The following is a 21,113-nucleotide window of genomic DNA, read 5'->3' as shown; positions in this document are numbered from 1 at the left end:
ATTACCTTACAAACAGGAACTTTGTGCCCTGACTATGAATTGTCACAGTTAGGCATGCATAGGTCACTGTAAGTGAACCATATATAGTAATTTAACAATGAAACTAGTTGCAGTAATGAAATGAAAAGAATTGACAAGCTTAAGCATTTTGCGAGAACATGCTAGCACTATGTATATATCTGAATATGAAGTACGATTATGTCTGAAGTAGACAATGGTTCTGAATACCTCGCGGGAAGAATTGGTGCTCATACTTGATAAATCTGTGCTGTTTGTTTGTATGTATATCAGTCTTCTCCTTTGCTTAGCGGTAGACACAAATTTGTAATTTATCGTTGCTCTGGCTAACAACCACCATCCACAGCCACATATTAATCTACATTTGCTAGCCTTATAATTAATTACCTCACTTGTCACTGGTTAACTAAATTTTTTTAGCCATTTGTTTAGTTACTGTAGTTGTCACATATGTATCTGTATTGCTAGCCTTTTCGCTACTTATTATATTATTTGTCACCAACCAGCTAATTTGCTAGCCTTTTCATTAATTACCATACTTGACTGACTGCCTGCGATTATTGAGAACTTAGTCTGCCACTGATTATCTCGTTTCCTAACCACTGATAATTTAGACTTGTTTTCACTGATTAACTGCATCACCAAATGCAAGTTTATTTGACTTTTGTAATACATACATGGTCTGTAATTACCAAGTAAGCACTAATATTCTGTTGCCTCACTTGCTAGTCATCCATATTACCGAGTCATAAAAACATTTTGTACAAATTTTGTAAATATTCATTTGTGCTACTGTATGCACAGAGGGATCACAATACAGCTGAGAAAATGTGTGTTTCATTACATGAAACAAACCATAACCTCAACTAGAATTAAGAAAGACAGATTAAACCCGTCTTTGATACACATTATCTGACATTTTGCACTTGAGCATCAACTGTTCAATAAACCAAAAACTTTTTTTCAGGCAACTTTCATCAACAGCATTGGCATACCTAGAGAAATGTACGATACACACCGTGCTGTTTTACAATACATTTATTTACCACCTGTTTTGATAATGGACCACCTTCACAGAGGAAAAATATCTATTGTGACAACTTCACATGGCATACACATGCTATTTAACCAGAAAAGTATATGCCGTTGCTGGTTTGAAAACTTAAGAAAATGAGCTGCTTTGATCAACTATTGTGCGTTAACTTAGTGGGTCTTCTCGGCCTGAACAATGGCGCTGTGCCATCACTGCTGTTACATGTTTTCATTGTTGGTTTCTGCTCGGTCAAGTTGTAATATGGCGTTAAGTATCATTTTCTTACATTTTCAAGTCAGCAATAGGGTATACTTTTCTGCTTAAATAGCATGTGTATGCCATGTGAAGTTGTCACAGTAGATATTCTTCCACTTTGAAGATGGGCCACGACTGAAACTGGTAGTGAATAAACGTATTGTAAGACAGCACAGTGTGCATCAAGCATTTCTCCTAGTGTTTAACAAACGGTTCTTCCACTTTATGCCAGGGTTATTAGGAAAGCAAGGCCCAAATTGCCACAGGTAATCAAATGTCGTGTGAACAGTTAAAATGCACAAGTGCACCGACTCCCAGCGTGCCTAGTTCGTCAGACAATGCCATTTGCATTGGTGTTGTCACAGTACTGAATTCAAAATGTTTAAAGCAACTGAGCAGCCTGCCAACTGTTAAAAACTGTTAGTGATTTAGCTTCTGACAACAGCGGAAATAAATCGACATATACGTGTGGTGTAGAGCCCCGACGTGACGAGTGACAGCAGAGAGTGTAAGTCGGTGACAGCTTTTAAGGGCGAATGTGAATATGTTCTCGATGAACTGCAATGAGGCTGACCGTCAGTAATCTCAAAAGATTTTGATTTCAACTTTGCCACTGGAATTTCCAAATGTGGATAGAATAACTTTGAACAAAATAGTCACCGAAAAGCTGCTATTCTGCAAATCGTGTGCACATCGGTTTCTCGAGCTGTTTAATAAGAAAGAAAAAATGGAAAGATGAGATTGTGCTATCGCTTTTTGGACCAGTGCCATAAGAAGAATGATCAATTTTTAGAGAAAACTGTCACATGGGATGAGGCATGGATTTGTCACATGGCCTCAATAGTCTAAATGTCAATCAAGGAATGGCATCACATGGCATCACCTATCAAAGTCGAGGGAAATTAGACAATCTAAATGCAACGTTATGCCCAAAATATGATCAGATATTTTGAACGGGAACAGACTGTCCGTCCACTGTACATTCCAGAATGGGTGCCAAATGATTTTCACTTGTTCCTCTGCCTAAAGGAGTTTCTTGGCAGCAAGCACATTGCAACAGACAAAGAGGTGAAAGAAGGAGTTAAAGACCGGTTATCTTCATAGGCGGCAGTCGTCTATAACTCAGGGATACAAAAACTTTTAGAACATCATAACAAATGCTTAAACATATATTTTAACCACATATAAAAATAAAGAAACCTGTAAGTAATTAAATAAAGTTTTTTAAAAAATTGTGACAATTCGTGTTTTATAAGAAATCGTACCTTACTTTCCAAATAACCCTGGTATTTACATGGTTCTGCCTAGACAATTTTGTAATGGGGTCATATGTAAAATCAGGTATATCATGATTATATTACCTGAAAAGGATGAGGGCACAAATTTTGGCTGTGAGAACAAGGACTTGAACCAAAATGAAAAAACATGCCAAATATTACTAACCTCTGAGGTGTAACACAAACTTGTATTTATTACATCAAAAATAAAACACTGCAAACTCCAGGTAGGAATATCAACAATGTAGGAAAATATAGATTGCTACTTATCGTAAAGAATCGCCAACTCAAGCATCTCAGGCCGGAATCCAACATCACATGTGATGCAATCAGCAATCTGGAAGGGGTGGGGAAGGCGAAAGAGAAGGGGAAGGGACAGTAATGTACCGGTGGGGAGAGAAGAGATGAACACTGTCTGGTTCATTGTACAGGAACTAGACTGCCGACAGGCGCAGTGTCGCGAGGTTGTGGGGCAGCGAGGTGGAGGAAAAAGGAACGAAAAGGATCGTAGCAGGCAAGGACGGAAGGATGCCTTGGCAAAGGGCTGCAAATAAACAAGGTGGGAGCCAAGAATGGGAGGAGGTGATAGGACAGAGGGGTCGCACTATTGTGTGGAGGGTGTGGGGAAAGTATGTTACTGTAGGTTGGGGCTGGGATAATTACGGGAGTGCACCGAAGAGCCAAAGAAGCTGGTACACCTGTCCACTATCGTGTAGGTCCCCCACGACCACGCAGTGAAGAAGTGCTGGAGGGAACTTACACCGTGAATCCCGCAGGGCTGTCCATAAATCTGTAAGAGTATGAGGTTTTTTTTTTTTTTTTTTAAGGGCACAAAACTGCTATGGTCATTAGTGCCCGGTCGTTGACTTAGGAAACAGTAAAAAACGAAAATGGAAACCAGCAGTAATGGGAACGAAACTCAAAAAATTGGAGAAACTAAAAGCAGAAGGAAGGCTTAAAAATCAACTGCAGAAAGAGGTTGGTTGTCCCCAAAAGAAGCTTCAAATGACTGATGTCATTTAACTGGCACTAATAAACTCGAGAACGCGATCGGCTGAGCGCGTGTCATATGCTAAAATGGACGATATATCAGGCGACAGTTGTAGACGGGCGCGTAACGGAGTAAAATAGGGGCACTCAATTAAAAGGTGTCTCACCGTCCACAGTTGAGAGCAGTGGGGACAAAGTGGGGGAGGATCACCGCTTAAAAGATGTCGATGGCTAAAAAGACAGTGCCCTATCCGGAGTCTAGTTAAAATTACCTCCTCCCGACGACGCGTTCGGGAGGAAGAGGTCCGAGCACAGGGAAGAGCTTTCACGTCCCGCAATTTATTACGGGGAAGTGTCGACCAATGTGCATGCCATAAAAGAACAACACGACTACATAAAACGCTCTGTAGATCGGTGAAGGGAATCGATTGAATAGCTGGCCGAAGAAGAGAGACTGCAGCCTTGGCCGCTATATCGGCCGCCTCATTTCCACAGATACCAATGTGTCCCAGGAGCCAATGGAACGCCACCCCCCAGGTGGAGCAAGCGTAGACAGTCCTGAATCCGGTGAACCAGAGGGTGGACAGGTTAGAGAGCTTGGAGACTGAGGAGAGAGCTGAGAGAGTCTGAACAGATAACATACTGTATCCGCTGATGGTGGCGGATGTAGTGGGCAGCCTGGAGAACAGCGTAAAGCTCCGCAGTATAAACCGAACACTGGTCGGGAAGCCGAAATCGATTTGGGGTGTCGCCAACAATATAGGTACTCCCTACACCAAACGATGTTTTCAAGCCATCAGTGTAAATAAATGTGGCTTCCGTCATTTGTGCACATAGAGCAGCAAATGCCCGACGATAAACAAGTGAAGGGGTACCATCCTTGGGAAATCGACAAAGGTCACGGAGCAGGCAGATCCGGGGACGGAGCCAAGGCGTTGCTGTACCTGAAGTTGTCAAGAAGGTTTCAGGAAAGCGGAAGGAAAGAGAATGGAGCAGCTGACGGAAGCAGACTCCCGGTGGTAGTAGGGAGGAAGGGCGGCCTGCATACCCTACATCCAAGGAGTACGAGGGGTTGGTGATATCTTCTGAACAGCATACTTCAAGACATCCCACATATGCTCAATAATGTTCGTGTCTTGGGAGTTTGGTAGCTGGCAAAAGTGTTTAAACTCAGAAGAGCATTCTTGCAGACACTCTGTAGCAATTCTGGACGTGTGGGGCATTTCACTGTCTGCTGCAATTGCTCAAGTCCACCAGAATGCACAACGGACACGAATGGATGCAGGTGATCAGACACGATAATTACTTACGTGTCACCTCTCAGAGTCATATGTAGACATGTCACAGGTCCCATATGGCTCATACTGCACACACCCCACACCATTACAGAGCCCCCAGCAGCTTGAACAGTCCCCTGCTGATATACAGGGTCCACGGATTCAAGAGGTTGTCTCCATACCAGTACACGTCCATCATCTCGATACAACTTGAAACGAGACTCATCCAACCGCGCAACATGTTCCCAGTCATCAACAGTCCAAAGTCGGTGTCGGCGGGCCCAGGTGAGGCATAAAGCTTCGTGTCATGCAGTCATCGAGGGTACATGAGCTCCGAAAGCCCGTATCGGTGATGTTTCATGGAATGATTCGCACACTGACACTTGTTGATGGCCCAGCATTGAAATCTGCTGCAATTTGCAGAAGGGTTGCATTTATGTCACGCTGAATGATTCTCTTCAGTCGTCGTTGCTTACATTCTTGCAGGTTCTTTTTCCAGCAGCAGCAATGTCAGAGATATGATGATGTACCAGATTCCTGATATTCATGGTACACTCGTGAAATGGCCGTACGGGAAAATCTCCACTTCATCACTACCTCGGAGATGCTGTGCCCATCGCTCCTGTGTGCTGACTATAACACCACATTCGAACTCACTCAAATCTCGATAACCTGCCACTGTAGCAGCAGTAACCCATCTAACAACTTCGCCAGACACTTGTTGTCCGATATAGGATTTACCGACCACTCCACAGTATCCTGCCTGTTTACATATCTCTGTATCTGAATACGCATGCCTATACCAGTTTCTTTGGCACTTCAGTATATAAGTGCGGACTGGCAAAAACCGTGCTAGCTAAGTTTAGTTAGTGCGCGGTTTCTGTGATGTACAGTCTGTGTCAGTTCATTTTGTGAATACGTTGGAAACTTTCAATTAAAAAAATGTGTCAACTTCGTCATTTAAGAGGTTAGGAATTTAATCTATCGTCCAATTCGGGTGTTTTATAAAAGCCACAGGCAAGATTACTGGAAATTTAAAGTAGTTGTGAGAAAGCAGATACACCCGTTCTGTCAAAGCATCATTACACATGACAAGTTATGTTAAGGTCCAAGGAAGCACTTTAAACTGGAAAGGTATCTGTACTGATAAAACTGAGGAATTATCAATAGGCAAGCATTCTACCAACCAACTGCAACTACAGACATTGGCGGTAAATATTTTGTTACAATTCCATTTTTTAACAAACATGTGGCTAAGAGGGGATTGTTATATCATCCTTCTTAGACCCGTAAGCTGCCTCGTTGCACAGTCCACTGTAGCAGGCAGTCTTAAGTTGCACACACGTGACTGTAGTGTGTTGACATCGTAACACACTGTAATGAAGTAACACCAGTAAATCAGGTATCGAAAACATTCTCGAGACTGTTTCGAAGAAGAGAGAATTTTGTGTGAAGCTTGTCCTTCGTACTCTGAGTTGCACAATAGAACAATAGTGTGTGAAACCTGGCCACGACTCGAATGAAATGCGGAACAGAGAAAATTCTTTTCTAGGAAACGTCACGACGTGACAAAACTTCACGTTTTCAACAGAAACCTACCACAAGATGACAAAGTGCGGAGATTCACACAAAGGAACAAAACTTTGATGATATACCTGACATTCGAGCCAACGTGACACATTGAATATCTGAAAGAAGAAATATTCTGATGGTTTCACATGGTTGTACAAATGATTTGTGCGTTGTACTCAAAAGGAGGGGTCTACTTAGAACATTTAAAGTATTAAAAGCACCATCTTACCAATATATTTTTTGGGATGACAATGTATATACAATAGCAACGAATCTCAGATTAATAAGAATGTGACGCGATATCTAAGGTTTCCGAGGATACGGTCACGCTACAAGGTACTGAGCTGCACGAGGGAGTCGCCTCTGCCACCAGTGGTGGTGGTGGTGGTGGTGGTGGTGGTGGTGGCGGTGGCGGCAGGAGCTCGGAGTTCCGAGGGCCCGACTCTCACCCGGTGGCAGTATTCGGCAGCTGCGGATGCTCCGACAGGCCAGTGTGACGTCGCTGCAGGTGCTGGTGCAGGCTGCGGTGCGTGCGATCTCGGTGGGCGGTCACCGACGCCGCCGGGGTCCTGCGGAACGGCCACTCCTCGCGCTGGTGGCGAAAATTGATGTTCTCCGACACTTCTGTGTACTGCGGGTCTGCAACAGACAAATATGGGAACTGTTTGGCAGGCGAGTCGTCCGAGCACACCCAAAGACATTCGCCTCCACGGAATGTAATATCTCGCAGGTAGAGGGAATCTCCTCGGGTTATCGGCCGATTCGTGACGTCTCACCGAGTTACCTACTCTTCCTACCTAGTACTTCAGGTGGCGTATCGGGCTCGTTCCTTTACAAATGTCGGACCGTAAACTCACTTCTCGAGGACTTAACGGGTGGGCCAATCACATGTCTCCAGAAGAGATTTGACGGTCGATGCTGCAGAGAGCTCTGACGGGCCAATGCTGCCTGCTCCATTCTACCCACTGCTTTCAGCACTTTCTCATCGGCACATTCCCTACGTATTTTTGTTAACGCCACATCCCGTGCACAACCACAACCACAAAACACAGATGGACCTTGCAAAATAACCTGTGCTCCTTTGTTAGCAACTCTGATCTCCAGATCGTCTAAGGCCTTGTAAACAGTTTGACGTGAACGTCGATATCTTCTGCTGTAGCGAGGCATCTCAAAACATGCGGTTGCACGCGCTGCTGCTCGCCGACTGACGCCGGCTTAGACTGATGCACACATGCTCTGCGCTGGGCAGCGACTGGCGGTGCCGGAGGCGGCGAATCCCGTACGCGCGCGGTAGGATCTCTAGACCGCGCGCGTCCGCGATTCAGCGGCTGCGGCTGACCTTGAGCAAGCGCCAGTGTATATGACGCAACTCAGTGCTTACGTCATGCTCTGTGCGAGCAAAAAAAACTGTTCTCACTCTATGGCCTCCGGTCAATCGGACTCCTTCCTTTACAAATGTCGGACCGTAAACTCACTTCTCGAGGACTTAACGGGTGGGCCAATCACATGTCTCCAGAAGAGATTTGACGGTCGATGCTGCAGAGAGCTCTGACGGGCCAATGCTGCCTGCTCCATTCTACCCACTGCTTTCAGCACTTTCTCATCGGCACATTCCCTACGTATTTTTGTTAACGCCACATCCCGTGCAATTTTCAGTTAGGAATTGCCACCTGGGTTGCCAAGAATGTTCTGTACTTGCACTTCCACTGCCTCTCTGACGGTTAAATCCCAAAAACTGTAGGAACGGCCCACCACTACTTTCTGTGCCTTTCGTCGGTGTCACTGCAGCCTCGAACGGAATAAGGTCCCGTGTCGCACCGACCCCGTTCGGCGATTTACTATCGAAAGATACAGTTGAAAGACAGACACGTGACGATCTCGTTAACTGGACAGTTGTTGCCGACTAAGCTCCGCACGGGATGAGGTGTCGGCAAAAATAAGTCGGGAACACACTCGTAAGAAACCAGCAGGAGTAGTGGGCAGCACAGGCGGGCGGCAACAGTGCTCCAGCCACCGGGTCTCGACACGGGAGTGCAGTCTAACAGACTGGACACGAACCTGACACTTTGCCCGATACGGCTCGGGAAACTTGTCAAAAGGTTGTAACACGACGCCAGGAGTAGCCCGGTGACCGGAGAAGACTTCATCACTGAAATTCTCTCAGAGAGAGCTGGTACTCCTATCTGGTCAGTTGTTAGAGCCCATCATGTCCCTCTGAGTTACTCTTTAACCATGGTTTACACTGGAATGAATGGAAATGAACAAAAGCAAATGAGCATTCACAGAAAATTCAGCACTGTCCATTACCATTTGCTCGCACCTGTGAACAATCGATTACACGAGACAAATATGAGGAGAAAGACAATAACCGGTGTAGTCCGCAAATGCTGCATTATTGTTTTTTTTTTATGCTTATAACTGGCACACAGTATACAGCACTATACAGCTAAAGACACTAAGCAAAATCTCGATATGTCAAGAGGATTATTTTGCACAGCGAATGGACTGTTTTTGATTAAGTAAGCAAAAGGCTTAGGAAACGATGAATTTAGATGTCTGAATCTGTACGTAAGTGTGAAATGCGGCGAGTAGTGCACTTAACACTGAATTGCAGCTTCAGCTGTCCGTAGCATGCTTTTTACGGGCTGCACATTACAAATTACAACTGGTAAAGAAATGTGATACAGTTCTATGAAAGGGAGTATAAACAGTGTAACTGTGGTATTATTTAATTTTATTTGTGATAATTTTATGTCAGTTTAGTCAGAAACCTTTCCACATCCAACTTTAGTTCAGTGCTTTCTGCAGTAACATCTCAGTAATGAGTCATGTAATGATCGTAATTGTAACTTTTATTATTATGAGTGAGGCACAATTTTGCTTTCTACGATTACTGGTTTGTGCATTACTGATAACTACTGCTACCCACAACTTAGACTGTCCCTTATTCATATGTATCCAGTGTGCAATACAAAGGGAACCTTAATGAAAGTCAGTACAACAACTAATATTCATTTTTCTTGAACGTAATACTTCAAATCAATGTGCGTAATTGGGCTGGCGATCGTTCAATTTTTCATTCGTATATGAACTTTACTACTTTCATTATCCCCAAAATAAAAGCCTGTTTAGTTTTTCTATTATTTGCAATAAATTCAAAATTACTGTCCAATACCCCATCCTTTAGACACATGCACGGTCAAAACTCAAAATCCTACCAGAGGGTAACACTAGTTTGTGTCACAGCAAGCGAGTGTTACACACTTCCATTAGTGTATATTTTGAGGTCAGAATCGAGTCAGGCATGTTGATTGGAGCAAACATTTTCTGATAACAGGTCATCCAACAATGTGGAGATATGGCTATTAAATGACAGCCAATCGATGAGGCTGAAATGAGCACATCGAATGTGGAGGCAATGTAGGCAATAGTGCAACAGCAGACACGAATGACAACACAGCCTGCGGCTAGACTACGGAAGGGTGTACGAGGAGGGCACCGAGACGAGTGTACAAAAAGAGATCGGGGTGACGTCGTTTCCAGACGCTCTGTCAGCGACCGAGGGACTCACCGAGTGTCCAGTAGTTGCAGCATCTGGCCTTGTCGTCACCACCCTCCAGCGGCACTTTGACGAAGCACTTGTGGTACCACAGGCACCAGCGTACCGAGTTCCGCCAGATCTTCTTCTTGCCTCTGAAGTTGGGGAAGTGACTCGTGATGTAGGCGTAGATTTCCGGCACCGTCAATCTCCTGCCGGACAAACAAAAGCACGTGTCACAATCTGGATCGTCCAAAGGATAACTCGAGTTAGGGGCAGGGGGGGCACATTTCGGCACATATACTGTGTATGCCCAAAAGAGCCTCATACATCTAGTGACATTGTACAATAGGAGAAATAAATAGTACTTTCACAGATTCCCCTGCTTTTAAGTTGATAAGAAGTGCTGTTGTCAATATTGTATTGTCTGATTTTATTCACTTATAATACTGGGAACCACGAGTTTATGACATTATGCCACCTTGGAAGCAAAGTAACACTTGGAGCACTGCATTTTATGGTAGTGAGTCACAGACAGTGAGGAAACCATAAAAGAATAGAATCAAAGCCTTTCTGATGTGGTAAAATAAAAGGATGTTGAAAATTACGAGACACTTGAGATAGACAATGGGGAGGGGTTTTATGCAGAATCGGTGAAGAAAGAAACGTATGGAAAGGTTGGGCGAGAAGAAGGGTGAGGATGATAGGCTATGTATTGAGACATCAGGGTACACACAGGAATTGTAGAGAGGGTAAGAAGTGTAAGAAAAGGACCAAAATTGGAATACAACCGACAAATTTCTCAGAATGTTCAGTGCAAGTACTATTCTGAGATTAAGAGGTTGCCACTGAAGATCTAGAAGTGGGCAGCTTCAAACCAATCTAAAGGACTGATGTGTCATGACACTACAAAAAAGTTTACAGAACGTTGGTTAGAAAATTTATAAACAAAAGAATTGTAAAATTAATCAAACATGAAGAGAATCTGTGAGAGAGTGTAGAAATAAACAATATAAATCACAAAAAGAATATCAAGTACTACAAAGAAATTCTGTACAGAATCTAAGCATTGTCTGACAAGGAAACATTGCAAGCTGGCTTTTGACATCTACATCTACATCCATACTCCGCAAGCCAGCTGACGGTGTGTGGCGGAGGGTACCTTGAGTACCTCTATCGGTTCTCCCTTCTATTCCAGTCTCGTATCGTTCGTGGAAAGAAAGACTGTCGATATGCCTCTGTGTGGACTCTAATCTCTCTGATTTTATCCTCATGGTCTCTTCGCGAAATATACATAGGAGGGAGCAATATACTGGTCGACTCCTCGGTGAAGGTATGTAATCGAAACTTCAACAAAAGCCCGTACTGAGCTACTGAGCGTCTCCCCTGCAGTATCTTCCACTGGAGGTTTCGCGATTACTAAATGATCTTGTAACGAAGCTTGCTCCTCTCCGTCGAATCTTCTCTATCTCTTCTATCGACCCTATCTGCTACGGATCCCACACTGCTGAGCAGTATTCGAGCAGTGGGCGAACAAGTGTACTGTAACCTACTTCCTTCGTTTTCGGATTGCATTTCCTTAGGATTCTTCCAACGAATATCAGTCTGGCATCTGCTTTACCGACGATAAACTTCATATGATCATTCCGTTTCAAATCTCTCCTAATGCCTACTCCCAAATGATTTATGGAATTAACTGCTTCCAGTTGCTGACCTGCTATATTGTAACTAAATGAAAAGGGATCTTTCTTTCTATGTATTCGCAGCACATTACACTTGTCTACATTGAGATTCAATTGCCATTCCCTTCATCATGCATCAGTTCGCTGCAGATCCTCCTGCATTTCAGTACAATTTTCCATTGTTATAACCTCTCTATATACAACAGCATCAGCATCAACACTTGGGGTTCATCGCCTGAAATTTTCAGTCCTGCTGGAAGCCTGTTGAAAATGAGCACTGCTGAACAGCACACACTTCTCTGCATGTCGCTTACAGAAATATTACCAGAGAGCAAATAATTCTTTCTGTCTAGTGATCACTGAACGAATGTTGCAGTTCCTTCTGGATGGGCTGACACTGTCAACAAACCCACCCCACGACGGAGTATACATGTTCAGTGATGGCAGAGTTAAGATTCTGAGACACCTCGACGACAGCCTCCGCAATGTGGATCTGTACATTTTCCAGGCTGGAAATAAACTCTGTGGGTGCAAAGAGATCCGCCACATCTTTCTTCTGTCAAAGCCTTCCGTCTACTACCCTAAGTCCTGAAATACTAAATTAGTCATTTCACCAACTGCCTGATCAGCTCAGGACACTAAACTCTCGCTCTTATGTCAGAAACTGTATGTGCTGTATTTCATAATAACTAAGCTTTAATCTTTTGTCTAAAAGATACCTGCTGATGATAATAACTATTCTATCAACCACATCATTTACATTTCACAGCTCGTGCCATCTGCAAAGATAAAAAAACTTGAGTTACGTGTAACGTTTAGCGGCAGATCTTCGCTATACACTAAGAAACGCAACGGATCCAGAACAGAGCCCTGTAGCAATCCTCACTTTACACGACCCCCGCCGGATTCGATCCTCTTCCCCAGCTGTCGACTCTGGAGGAGAACTTCTCACTTCCTACAATTCAGATACGAAGTGAACCACTGTCATACCTTTTCCTCAAATCCCATATTGTTTCAATTTGTTCAAGTATTATACGGGCCATACAATCAACTGCTTTTGTTAAATAAAGGACGATACGAGGCTTTTCCAGAAATTCAGTATACCCAATTCTTTAAAAATGGAAAAGACCATAAATTTTTGAAGATTTACAAATTTAGTGGTCGGCATCAAGCACTGTCTTCAAATGTAGTCACCCTCGTCTCAACACACTTTTCAAGCCGAGGGATGAGCTCACTGAAACCTTCATCGAAAAAGCCTCCCGCCCTTTCCTCGGCCCATTGCTTGATAGCAGTTTCAACATTATCACTGGTATAAATTCTTTTTCCACCCATAAATAACTTCAGGGATGTGCAAAGATGAACATCTGAAGGTGTCATATCAGGACTTTGAGCAAGGTGGTTGATAGTTCAAGGTTGCTTTGTGGCACTGGCTCCATGAGGATGTACACTGTCATACAACAAACTAACTTCCTTTATTATCATTCACCTTCTTGTTTTGTTCTGATCATCCTCTGTCATTTCTTTAGGGTTTTCCATACACCGCTGTTTCTTCCTGGGGAAAAATTTCAAAGAGAAAAATCCCAATAAAGTGCCAAAAGACAGAGCAGATGCTTCTTCTAAAACAATGTCCCCCCCCCCCCCCCCCCACCCCTGGTGGTTAGGAGAGATGTTGCCACAACAATGAATGTCTTTCCATCCCAGGTTTGAGGCCAGCCACCGGCGTTTCACCACTAGTCACAACACAGTCGAGAAATTGATCATCTGCCAGATGAAAGTGCTTCAGAAATTCCTGATTCACCTGACTGTGTTGATATGTGAGCTCCAATACTAAATTGGTGATCCCTCGATGTCTCAGAACGTATCCTACCAACCGATCCCTTCTTCTAGTCAAGTTGTGCCACAAGCTAATCTTCTCCCCAATTCAGTTCAATACCTCCTCATTAGTTATGTGATCTACCCACCTAATCTTCAGCATTCTTCTGTAGCACCATATTTCGAAAGCTTTTATTCTCTTCTTGTCCACACTATTTATCGTCCATGTGTCACTTCCGTTCATGGCTACCCTCCATACAATACTTTCAGAAACGACTTCCTGACACTTAAATCTATACTCGATGTTAACAAATTTCACTTCTTCAGAAACGCTTCCCTTGCCATTGCCTGTCTACATTTTATATCCTCTCTGCTTCGAGCATCATCAGTTATTTTGCTCCCCAAATAGCAAAACTCCTTTACTACTTTAAGTGTCTCATTTCCTATCTAATTCCCTATTACATACAACTTTTGAAGATCACGTGTGTTAGTGATGGTTTCATACAAAAGAGATCTAGAGATTCTGAAAACGTCGTTTCCATCTCATCCAAACTCAGTGAACAGTTGCCACAGATTATATCTTTGATCTCATTCACCACCTCATTAGTCTGAATTGAGAAATACTCACATTTTGTTGATTGTAAAAATTCATTGTGCCAGCTTTAAACTCACATCATCATCTGTACACATTACTATAATTCATCACACTGTCACTGTAAACTATTCTGATTTCGTTAAATACGTGGCACACTGCATTTATCTTTGCCAGGAGAAATCAGATTACACTCCTCACCCCACAGCTGGTGGAATTCACAACTGACAGGCTCATTTCAACATGGCACTGCAGCACGAGTGTTTAGGAAACTGAGACAAACGAGAGTGTGTTACACTGTCAACACATTGGCCTTACATGCAGTGCTACGAACTTTGCCAAAAAAAATCCCTATGAGCACCTGAGGCTAAGTACACTTGCTTACTGAACGTGCCTCGTACTCTCCTCAACCAACCATCAAAGCGTTGCTGGTACCTCACATGTAACAGAATGAAAAGATATTTTTGGTGCATGCTCGTTTTCTGCTATTCCGACAAAACACGTCTACTGAAATGTTCCACTACTCATTTGGATATTGCTTTTACAAATTTTGGAAATCACTGGTAGCAAAGACATTTGCAAACAATCATAAAGAAACATCAGAAGGGATAGTAATTCAATACACGTACATTAAGGGAAAAGAAATATTAACACAATCAGTGCTTTCTGCCTAGAATTACATAAAGGGTTTTCTTCAACAGGAAACAGCTGCTAACAGGTAGAACAAAAGGATTAATAAACTGCTAGGTTTAGAAAACCACTCTATATAGATGTGAAAGATGAATAATATGGGAGTGCTACAGATCAGATCACTGATCAAGTAAAGAATTATGATGTCCTGTAGCAAGGCAATGAGAAAAAATGCCTAATAACGAACAGAAAGAAATGGAGCAGTGGAACAGTTAGGTACACATTATGACACGAGTCACTGGCAAAAACTCCAGTCGATGCGATGGTGGATGGAAAGAATCTCACGGGTAGGCAGGAATATGAGAATGTAAGGCACACACAAAGTAATGAGCAGCGGCAGATGCGAAAATACACTCCTGGAAATGGAAAAAGGAACACATTGACACCGGTGTGTCAGACCCACCATACTTGCTCCGGACACTGCGAGAGGGCTGTACAAGCAATGATCACACGCACGGCACAGCGGACACACCAGGAACCGCGGTGTTGGCCGTCGAATAGCGCTAGCTGCGCAGCATTTGTGCACCGCCGCCGTCAGTGTCAGCCAGTTTGCCGTGGCATACGGAGCTGCATCGCAGTCTTTAACACTGGTAGCATGCCGCGACAGCGTGGACGTGAACCGTATGTGCAGTTGACGGACTTTGAGCGAGGGCGTATAGTGGGCATGCGGGAGGCCGGGTGGACGTACCGCCGAATTGCTCAACACGTGGGGCGTGAGGTCTCCACAGTACATCGATGTTGTCGCCAGTGGTCGGCGGAAGATGCACGTGCCCGTCGACCTGGGACCGGACCGCAGCGACGCACGGATGCACGCCAAGACCGTAGGATCCTACGCAGTGCCGTAGGGGACCGCACCGCCACTTCCCAGCAAATTAGGGACACTGTTGCTCCTGGGGTATCGGCGAGGACCATTCGCAACCGTCTCCATGAAGCTGGGCTACGGTGCCGCACACCGTTAGGCCGTCTTCCGCTCACGCCCCAACATCGTGCAGCCCGCCTCCAGTGGTGTCGCGACAGGCGTGAATGGAGGGACGAATGGAGACGTGTCGTCTTCAGCGATGAGAGTCGCTTCTGCCTTGGTGCCAATGATGGTCGTATGCGTGTTTGGCGCCGTGCAGGTGAGCGCCACAATCAGGACTGCATACGACCGAGGCACACAGGGCCAACACCCGGCATCATGGTGTGGGGAGCGATCTCCTACACTGGCCGTACACCACTGGTGATCGTCGAGGGGACACTGAATAGTGCACGGTACATCCAAACCGTCATCGAACCCATCGTTCTACCATTCCTAGACCGGCAAGGGAACTTGCTGTTCCAACAGGACAATGCACGTCCGCATGTATCCCGTGCCACCCAACGTGCTCTAGAAGGTGTAAGTCAACTTCCCTGGCCAGCAAGATCTCCGGATCTGTCCCCCATTGAGCATGTTTGGGACTGGATGAAGCGTCGTCTCACGCGGTCTGCACGTCCAGCACGAACGCTGGTCCAACTGAGGCGCCAGGTGGAAATGGCATGGCAAGCCGTTCCACAGGACTACATCCAGCATCTCTACGATCGTCTCCATGGGAGAATAGCAGCCTGCATTGCAGCGAAAGGTGGATATACACTGTACTAGTGCCGACATTGTGCATGCTCTGTTGCCTGTGTCTATGTGCCTGTGGTTCTGTCAGTGTGATCATGTGATGTATCTGACCCCAGGAATGTGTCAATAAAGTTTCCCCTTCCTGGGACAATGAATTCACGGTGTTCTTATTTCAATTTCCAGGAGTGTAGTTATAAATGTAATATCAAAGTTGGGGGCCACAAAACAGACAAAGTAAACGAATCCTGCTTTCTCGGAAACAAAAACACATGAAAGACAAAGGAAAGAGGACTCTAAATGCAGGCTAGTACAGGCAAAGAGGGCGTTCCTGTACAAAAGAAGTCTAGTAGTATCTACCATACACTTTAATCCGAGGTAGAAATTTCTGAGAATGTAATTTGGTGCTCAGTATGCACGGAAGTGAATCACAGATGCAGGGAAACTAGAATAGAAGAAGAGAATGAATGCATTTGAGATATGGAGCTATAGAAAGATTTTGAAAGTTAGGCACGCAGGATACAGTGGCCGAAGCATAGTCACCAATTTTCATCCAAAGTGCTGGGAGAGTTCACTTGTTTGTTCAGTACGGAAAGCTGATAAGTGTTTTCCAACTTGGGCTTTTATGAAATTTCATTTTTGCTTTACTTATAGCTTTATACATCAAGTTCATTACGATGTATAAGGCTGTTGTGATTGGCAATCTTTCTGAGCCAGTCTTCCCTTCCCATCCTATACGTTAAGTGTCCCCTGACCCACGGTTCCGGGTGACTTTCCCAAAATCCATCCCTTTTCCTAGACCTCTCCCCATTCCTTTTCCTTCACCCTTCTTCCTTCCCCTTCAACCCTTCTGCTGGAAGAGGGAGCCACTGGCTCCTAAAACTTGCCAATCACAACAGCCTTTTTTACGTGTGCGTTCCGCCGCTACTCGGTGAGTAGATTTTTTTATATATCCGATGAAATAACTTGGTCAATAATTGATGGTTTTTGTTATTACATCATTTCATTAATGGTCACAGTCAGTGTGATACTTATGTGAAAGTAAGACACTGCGCAAAATTCAGGAAAGTGTACAACGAAAAACAGATGTCGCTACGATTTTGTGTTTCGTGCATATAACACAATATGTTGTTGCGGATGAAATTTAGCCAACATATTGAATTTTTCTTTAAACTTGGGTAGAGGTATTTCTCTGTCACCCATCTGGAGGAAACTGATCTGATGTAGCGTGCTCATTTGCTATTGTGCCAAGTCGGCAATAAAGCCAGAGTGAAATATGTGCAACATTCCTCATATTTCATAAACGGTTTCAGATACCGAAAAGAAATTCTAGCAAATGTTAGCACGCAAAGAGGAGAGTTTTTTACAACATCCTTATTACGAGAAACTTCTTTATCTACAATGTTATTCCAATAACTACAGACTTTTTTGGCGAAAGAATGTAATTACTGAGGGCCATTGACAGCTGGTGAAGAAGTTATTTGTGACTAGTAGAAGCATTATTTTTGGCAGATCTTGACAACACTCAGAGAGATGTTCTACTATTCCAGACTCCGTTTGATTGTAAACTCGATGATGTGGCATTTGATCTACAGCCAGAGCTCACTGATATGGAGAAAAAAAAAGATAGAAGAAGAAGAAAGGTGCGTTGTTTAAAGAGAAGCAAAGAGAGGAAAAATTTGTTGAGTTTTACCACTGCTTGTGTGACGCTGAATTTCCGAAACTGAAGAAATCCGCCACTGGTATTACATCAGTGTTTGAACAACTTACATCTGTGGGCAACCGTTTTCAGAAATGAAGTATCTAAAGTCATAAGTTTGAACGAGATTGGATAATGTAAATTTGAAACTGACTGCCTCAAGTAATACCAAACTAAACAATATATGGAAGACAAATGCCAGTTGCCCAACTATGACCAAAGTTTTTAGCTGCATAGCTTGAGAGATTCGCTTATGGACATGCTAAGTCTGATGTACCTATCTTTTTGCTAAAGTCACTTTCTTTGATAACATTTTTAATAAATAAATAAATATGTTAGCTGTCTTTCTCATTTACGCATTATGTATCACATACCCACGATTAACACGGAATGTCAAACTTTGTTTCTTGTCTTTCTTCGCAGAGCTTTTGTTTTGGCTTTAAAGTACTGCACAGAATGAAGATGTGGCCCACACTCGTCACTTTGTCAGTTATCCGGCCAACTGAGAAAGGAGTTTGGTGAGCCCCGGCGCAGAGTATTTTAATGAGAGACAGCAGTGGTACCAACCTGTGCGGTGACTGCGCTATGGCAGCGGCAATGGTATCCTTGTAGGAGAACTGCAGCTTACTGTCAGGTGTACTGACAGAGCTGGCGTCACGGAGGCGGCGCTCCTCGTGCGCCCCACCGGCAGCACTGCGCCCGGCGCTTCTCCCCACACAGGTGTCGGTGCCACCGTCACTACTCGTAGCAGTGCCAGAGAATGTGAAAGTCGGAGTACCGGCACCGTCCGTCAATACCGTCACGTCCCGCAGTGCGACGTCGTCCTTGCCGTGGGCGTTACTGCACAGGGACGTGTCGGGGGCAGCCGGACCGTTGCCGCCGATGTCGTTCACCGACAGGCCGGTCGACGTCAGGGTAGCGGCACTGTTTCGGTAGGGCAGAGACGGTTAATGGTTAAACGTTTGAAGAGCTCTGTTTGGTTTATAGAAAGACATTCAATCTAATTTATAAAGGATACTTGGAACTGAGGCCAAAACAAATAAGTAATACAAGATGCAAAATTAATCTGAAACGTCACTAAAGAGAGAACAATATATGGAGTTTTACATAAGACCAGGAAAATAATACAAATGAATTTTTATTCATCCATTAAGCAGTGCAACACATTACCTGACAGTTCACAGACCACAGGCTACAAATCGGAAGGCAGCTCACGTTACGGGGAGGGTGTGCTCCACAGAGACCGGCAGGCAACGGTGCCCAAGCACTGCCCATTCCTTCCTCACACTGAGGCCTATTTTTGACATTAGTACGCTACTTCTGGCCAGAAGTGTTCTCTCCGGCATACTAATCTGCTGTTTATATATCACTTCTTTCACGTGTCTCCCGTTACTTAGCTGCCGAGGTCGCGGAACTGCTCAGCTCCGTCAGCTTCGTGGACTCCAGTCCCGATGTTAAGTTTGTTGCTATTCTCATTTCTGCGGTTCCTCATTACTCGCACCTTTCTTCAGTTTACTCTCGACGAGGTGTCGCCCGAAGTCGGTAACGCGCGTCGGTACCACCGACATTAGCGACGTCTCGCCACGATCCGCAGAGACGAACGGGAGTGGGCGAAGGAGACGAACCCTCCCTCTCGGCGAGGCGACGCTCTCGCAGAAGCCGAGCTTTGAAACGCTCTGCCCAGTTCGCAATCCGAGTCGGTGCAGTCGACACCGTCAAGTGGAACCGAAGTGTCGTCCGAGTCTCAGACGGATACGTTCTTTTGTAAATGTCGAACACTGCACTTCAAGAGAAGGCTTTGTTAATTAGTGCATCGAGTGATGTCTAATGGTCAATGACAGCTGTAACACCTGTGGCAAAGAATTAAATCGAGTTAATTAAATCTTTTCATGCATTCACATAATAAAGCAAACTAGTAATTCACAGGTTGTAATTCTAATTCTCCCGGAGGAATCGAAGAACCCACAGTTACGGCCCGACGACTGTCTGGTCATACACTCAATCCCTATTCTGTACTCGTCAGACTGTTACTGTCATCGACAAGTGCTGCAATTATTCTTCTCTTTCACTCAGGATAGCTACGTCGTATGTGAATCTTATCACTGATGTCCTTTCACCCTTAAATTTAATTCCGTTCGTGAACCTTTCTTTCATTTCATCATTTTTCTTCAATACAGAGAGTGAACAGTAGAAAAGGAAGACTGCATCCCTGTCTCCCACACTTTCGAATTCAATCATTTCATTCTCAATATTCAAATGTTATTTTTCCCTTCTGGTTCATGTACGTATTGTATACTTTTTTGCTATCCCTATCTTAAATCCATTTTTCTTGGGATTTTGAATATTTTCCAATGTTTTACATTTACAACCTTTTTTTTCCCTTCCATTTTGGCAAATCCTATGAAAGTCTCTCGATTTCTGTAAGTCTTTCTTCTATTATCAAGCACAACATCAGTACTGCTGCTCAGGTGGCTCAAAATTTCCAACAGCTAAACTAATTCTCATCTAGCAGCTCCTCATTTTTCTCTTCCATTCTTCTGGATATTGTTCTCATCAGAAACTTGGGTGCACGAAGTCTCAGGCAGTTTGTGAAATAGTCCTTGCTATCTTCGGGATCGAGTGGATTTTTTCTTTTTCTTTTCTTTTCTTTTTTTAAGTCTGACAGTATGTCTCCTCGCTCATAGATTCTACACACCAACTGCACCAGTCATTTGATTGGTAATTCACCCAATGACTTCAGGAACTTTGAAACAATGCTATCTACATTTTCTGCCTTATTTGATTGCATATCTTCCACAGTTCTTTTGAACACCGACTCTAATACACACATCAAAAAAGTTTTGCATCACACCGTTTCCCAGAACTGAAGGTAGAAGTTGACTGTGGATATTGTACCACAGACACAGTCCCTTTGACTGTTCAGAGATGTCACTAAACCTATCCGAAGATGTTAAACAACCATGCATGAGCAGCGCCTGTTAGACGGAGGGGGTCCGACAGCCGATCAGTTCCAGTCATTCCACCAGGAAGGAGGTACACGGCTCGTGTTGTCTGTAGTTCAACCGCGCCTAGACGGTCAATACCGCGGTTCGATTG

General features: G+C 44.2%; 1 protein-coding gene across 1 annotated transcript in view; it reads right to left on the bottom strand.

Annotated features, from left to right (window-relative positions):
• Positions 1–21,113, bottom strand: part of LOC124553556 — a 439,905-nt gene that overhangs the window by 121,286 nt on the left and 297,506 nt on the right. The window contains exons 38-40 of the mRNA XM_047127403.1: positions 18,585–18,941; positions 9,994–10,172; positions 6,872–7,061 (exon numbers count right to left, since the gene is read on the bottom strand). Of these exons, the coding sequence (XP_046983359.1) occupies positions 6,872–7,061; positions 9,994–10,172; positions 18,585–18,941 (726 nt within the window). The remainder of the gene's footprint in view (positions 1–6,871; positions 7,062–9,993; positions 10,173–18,584; positions 18,942–21,113) is intronic.

Source organism: Schistocerca americana, chromosome 11 (assembly GCF_021461395.2).
Source record: "Schistocerca americana isolate TAMUIC-IGC-003095 chromosome 11, iqSchAmer2.1, whole genome shotgun sequence".
In the NCBI taxonomy this organism is placed as follows: domain Eukaryota; kingdom Metazoa; phylum Arthropoda; class Insecta; order Orthoptera; family Acrididae; genus Schistocerca; species Schistocerca americana.
Note: the sequence above shows the minus strand (reverse complement) of the source record. Positions and strands in the feature narration are given on the sequence as shown.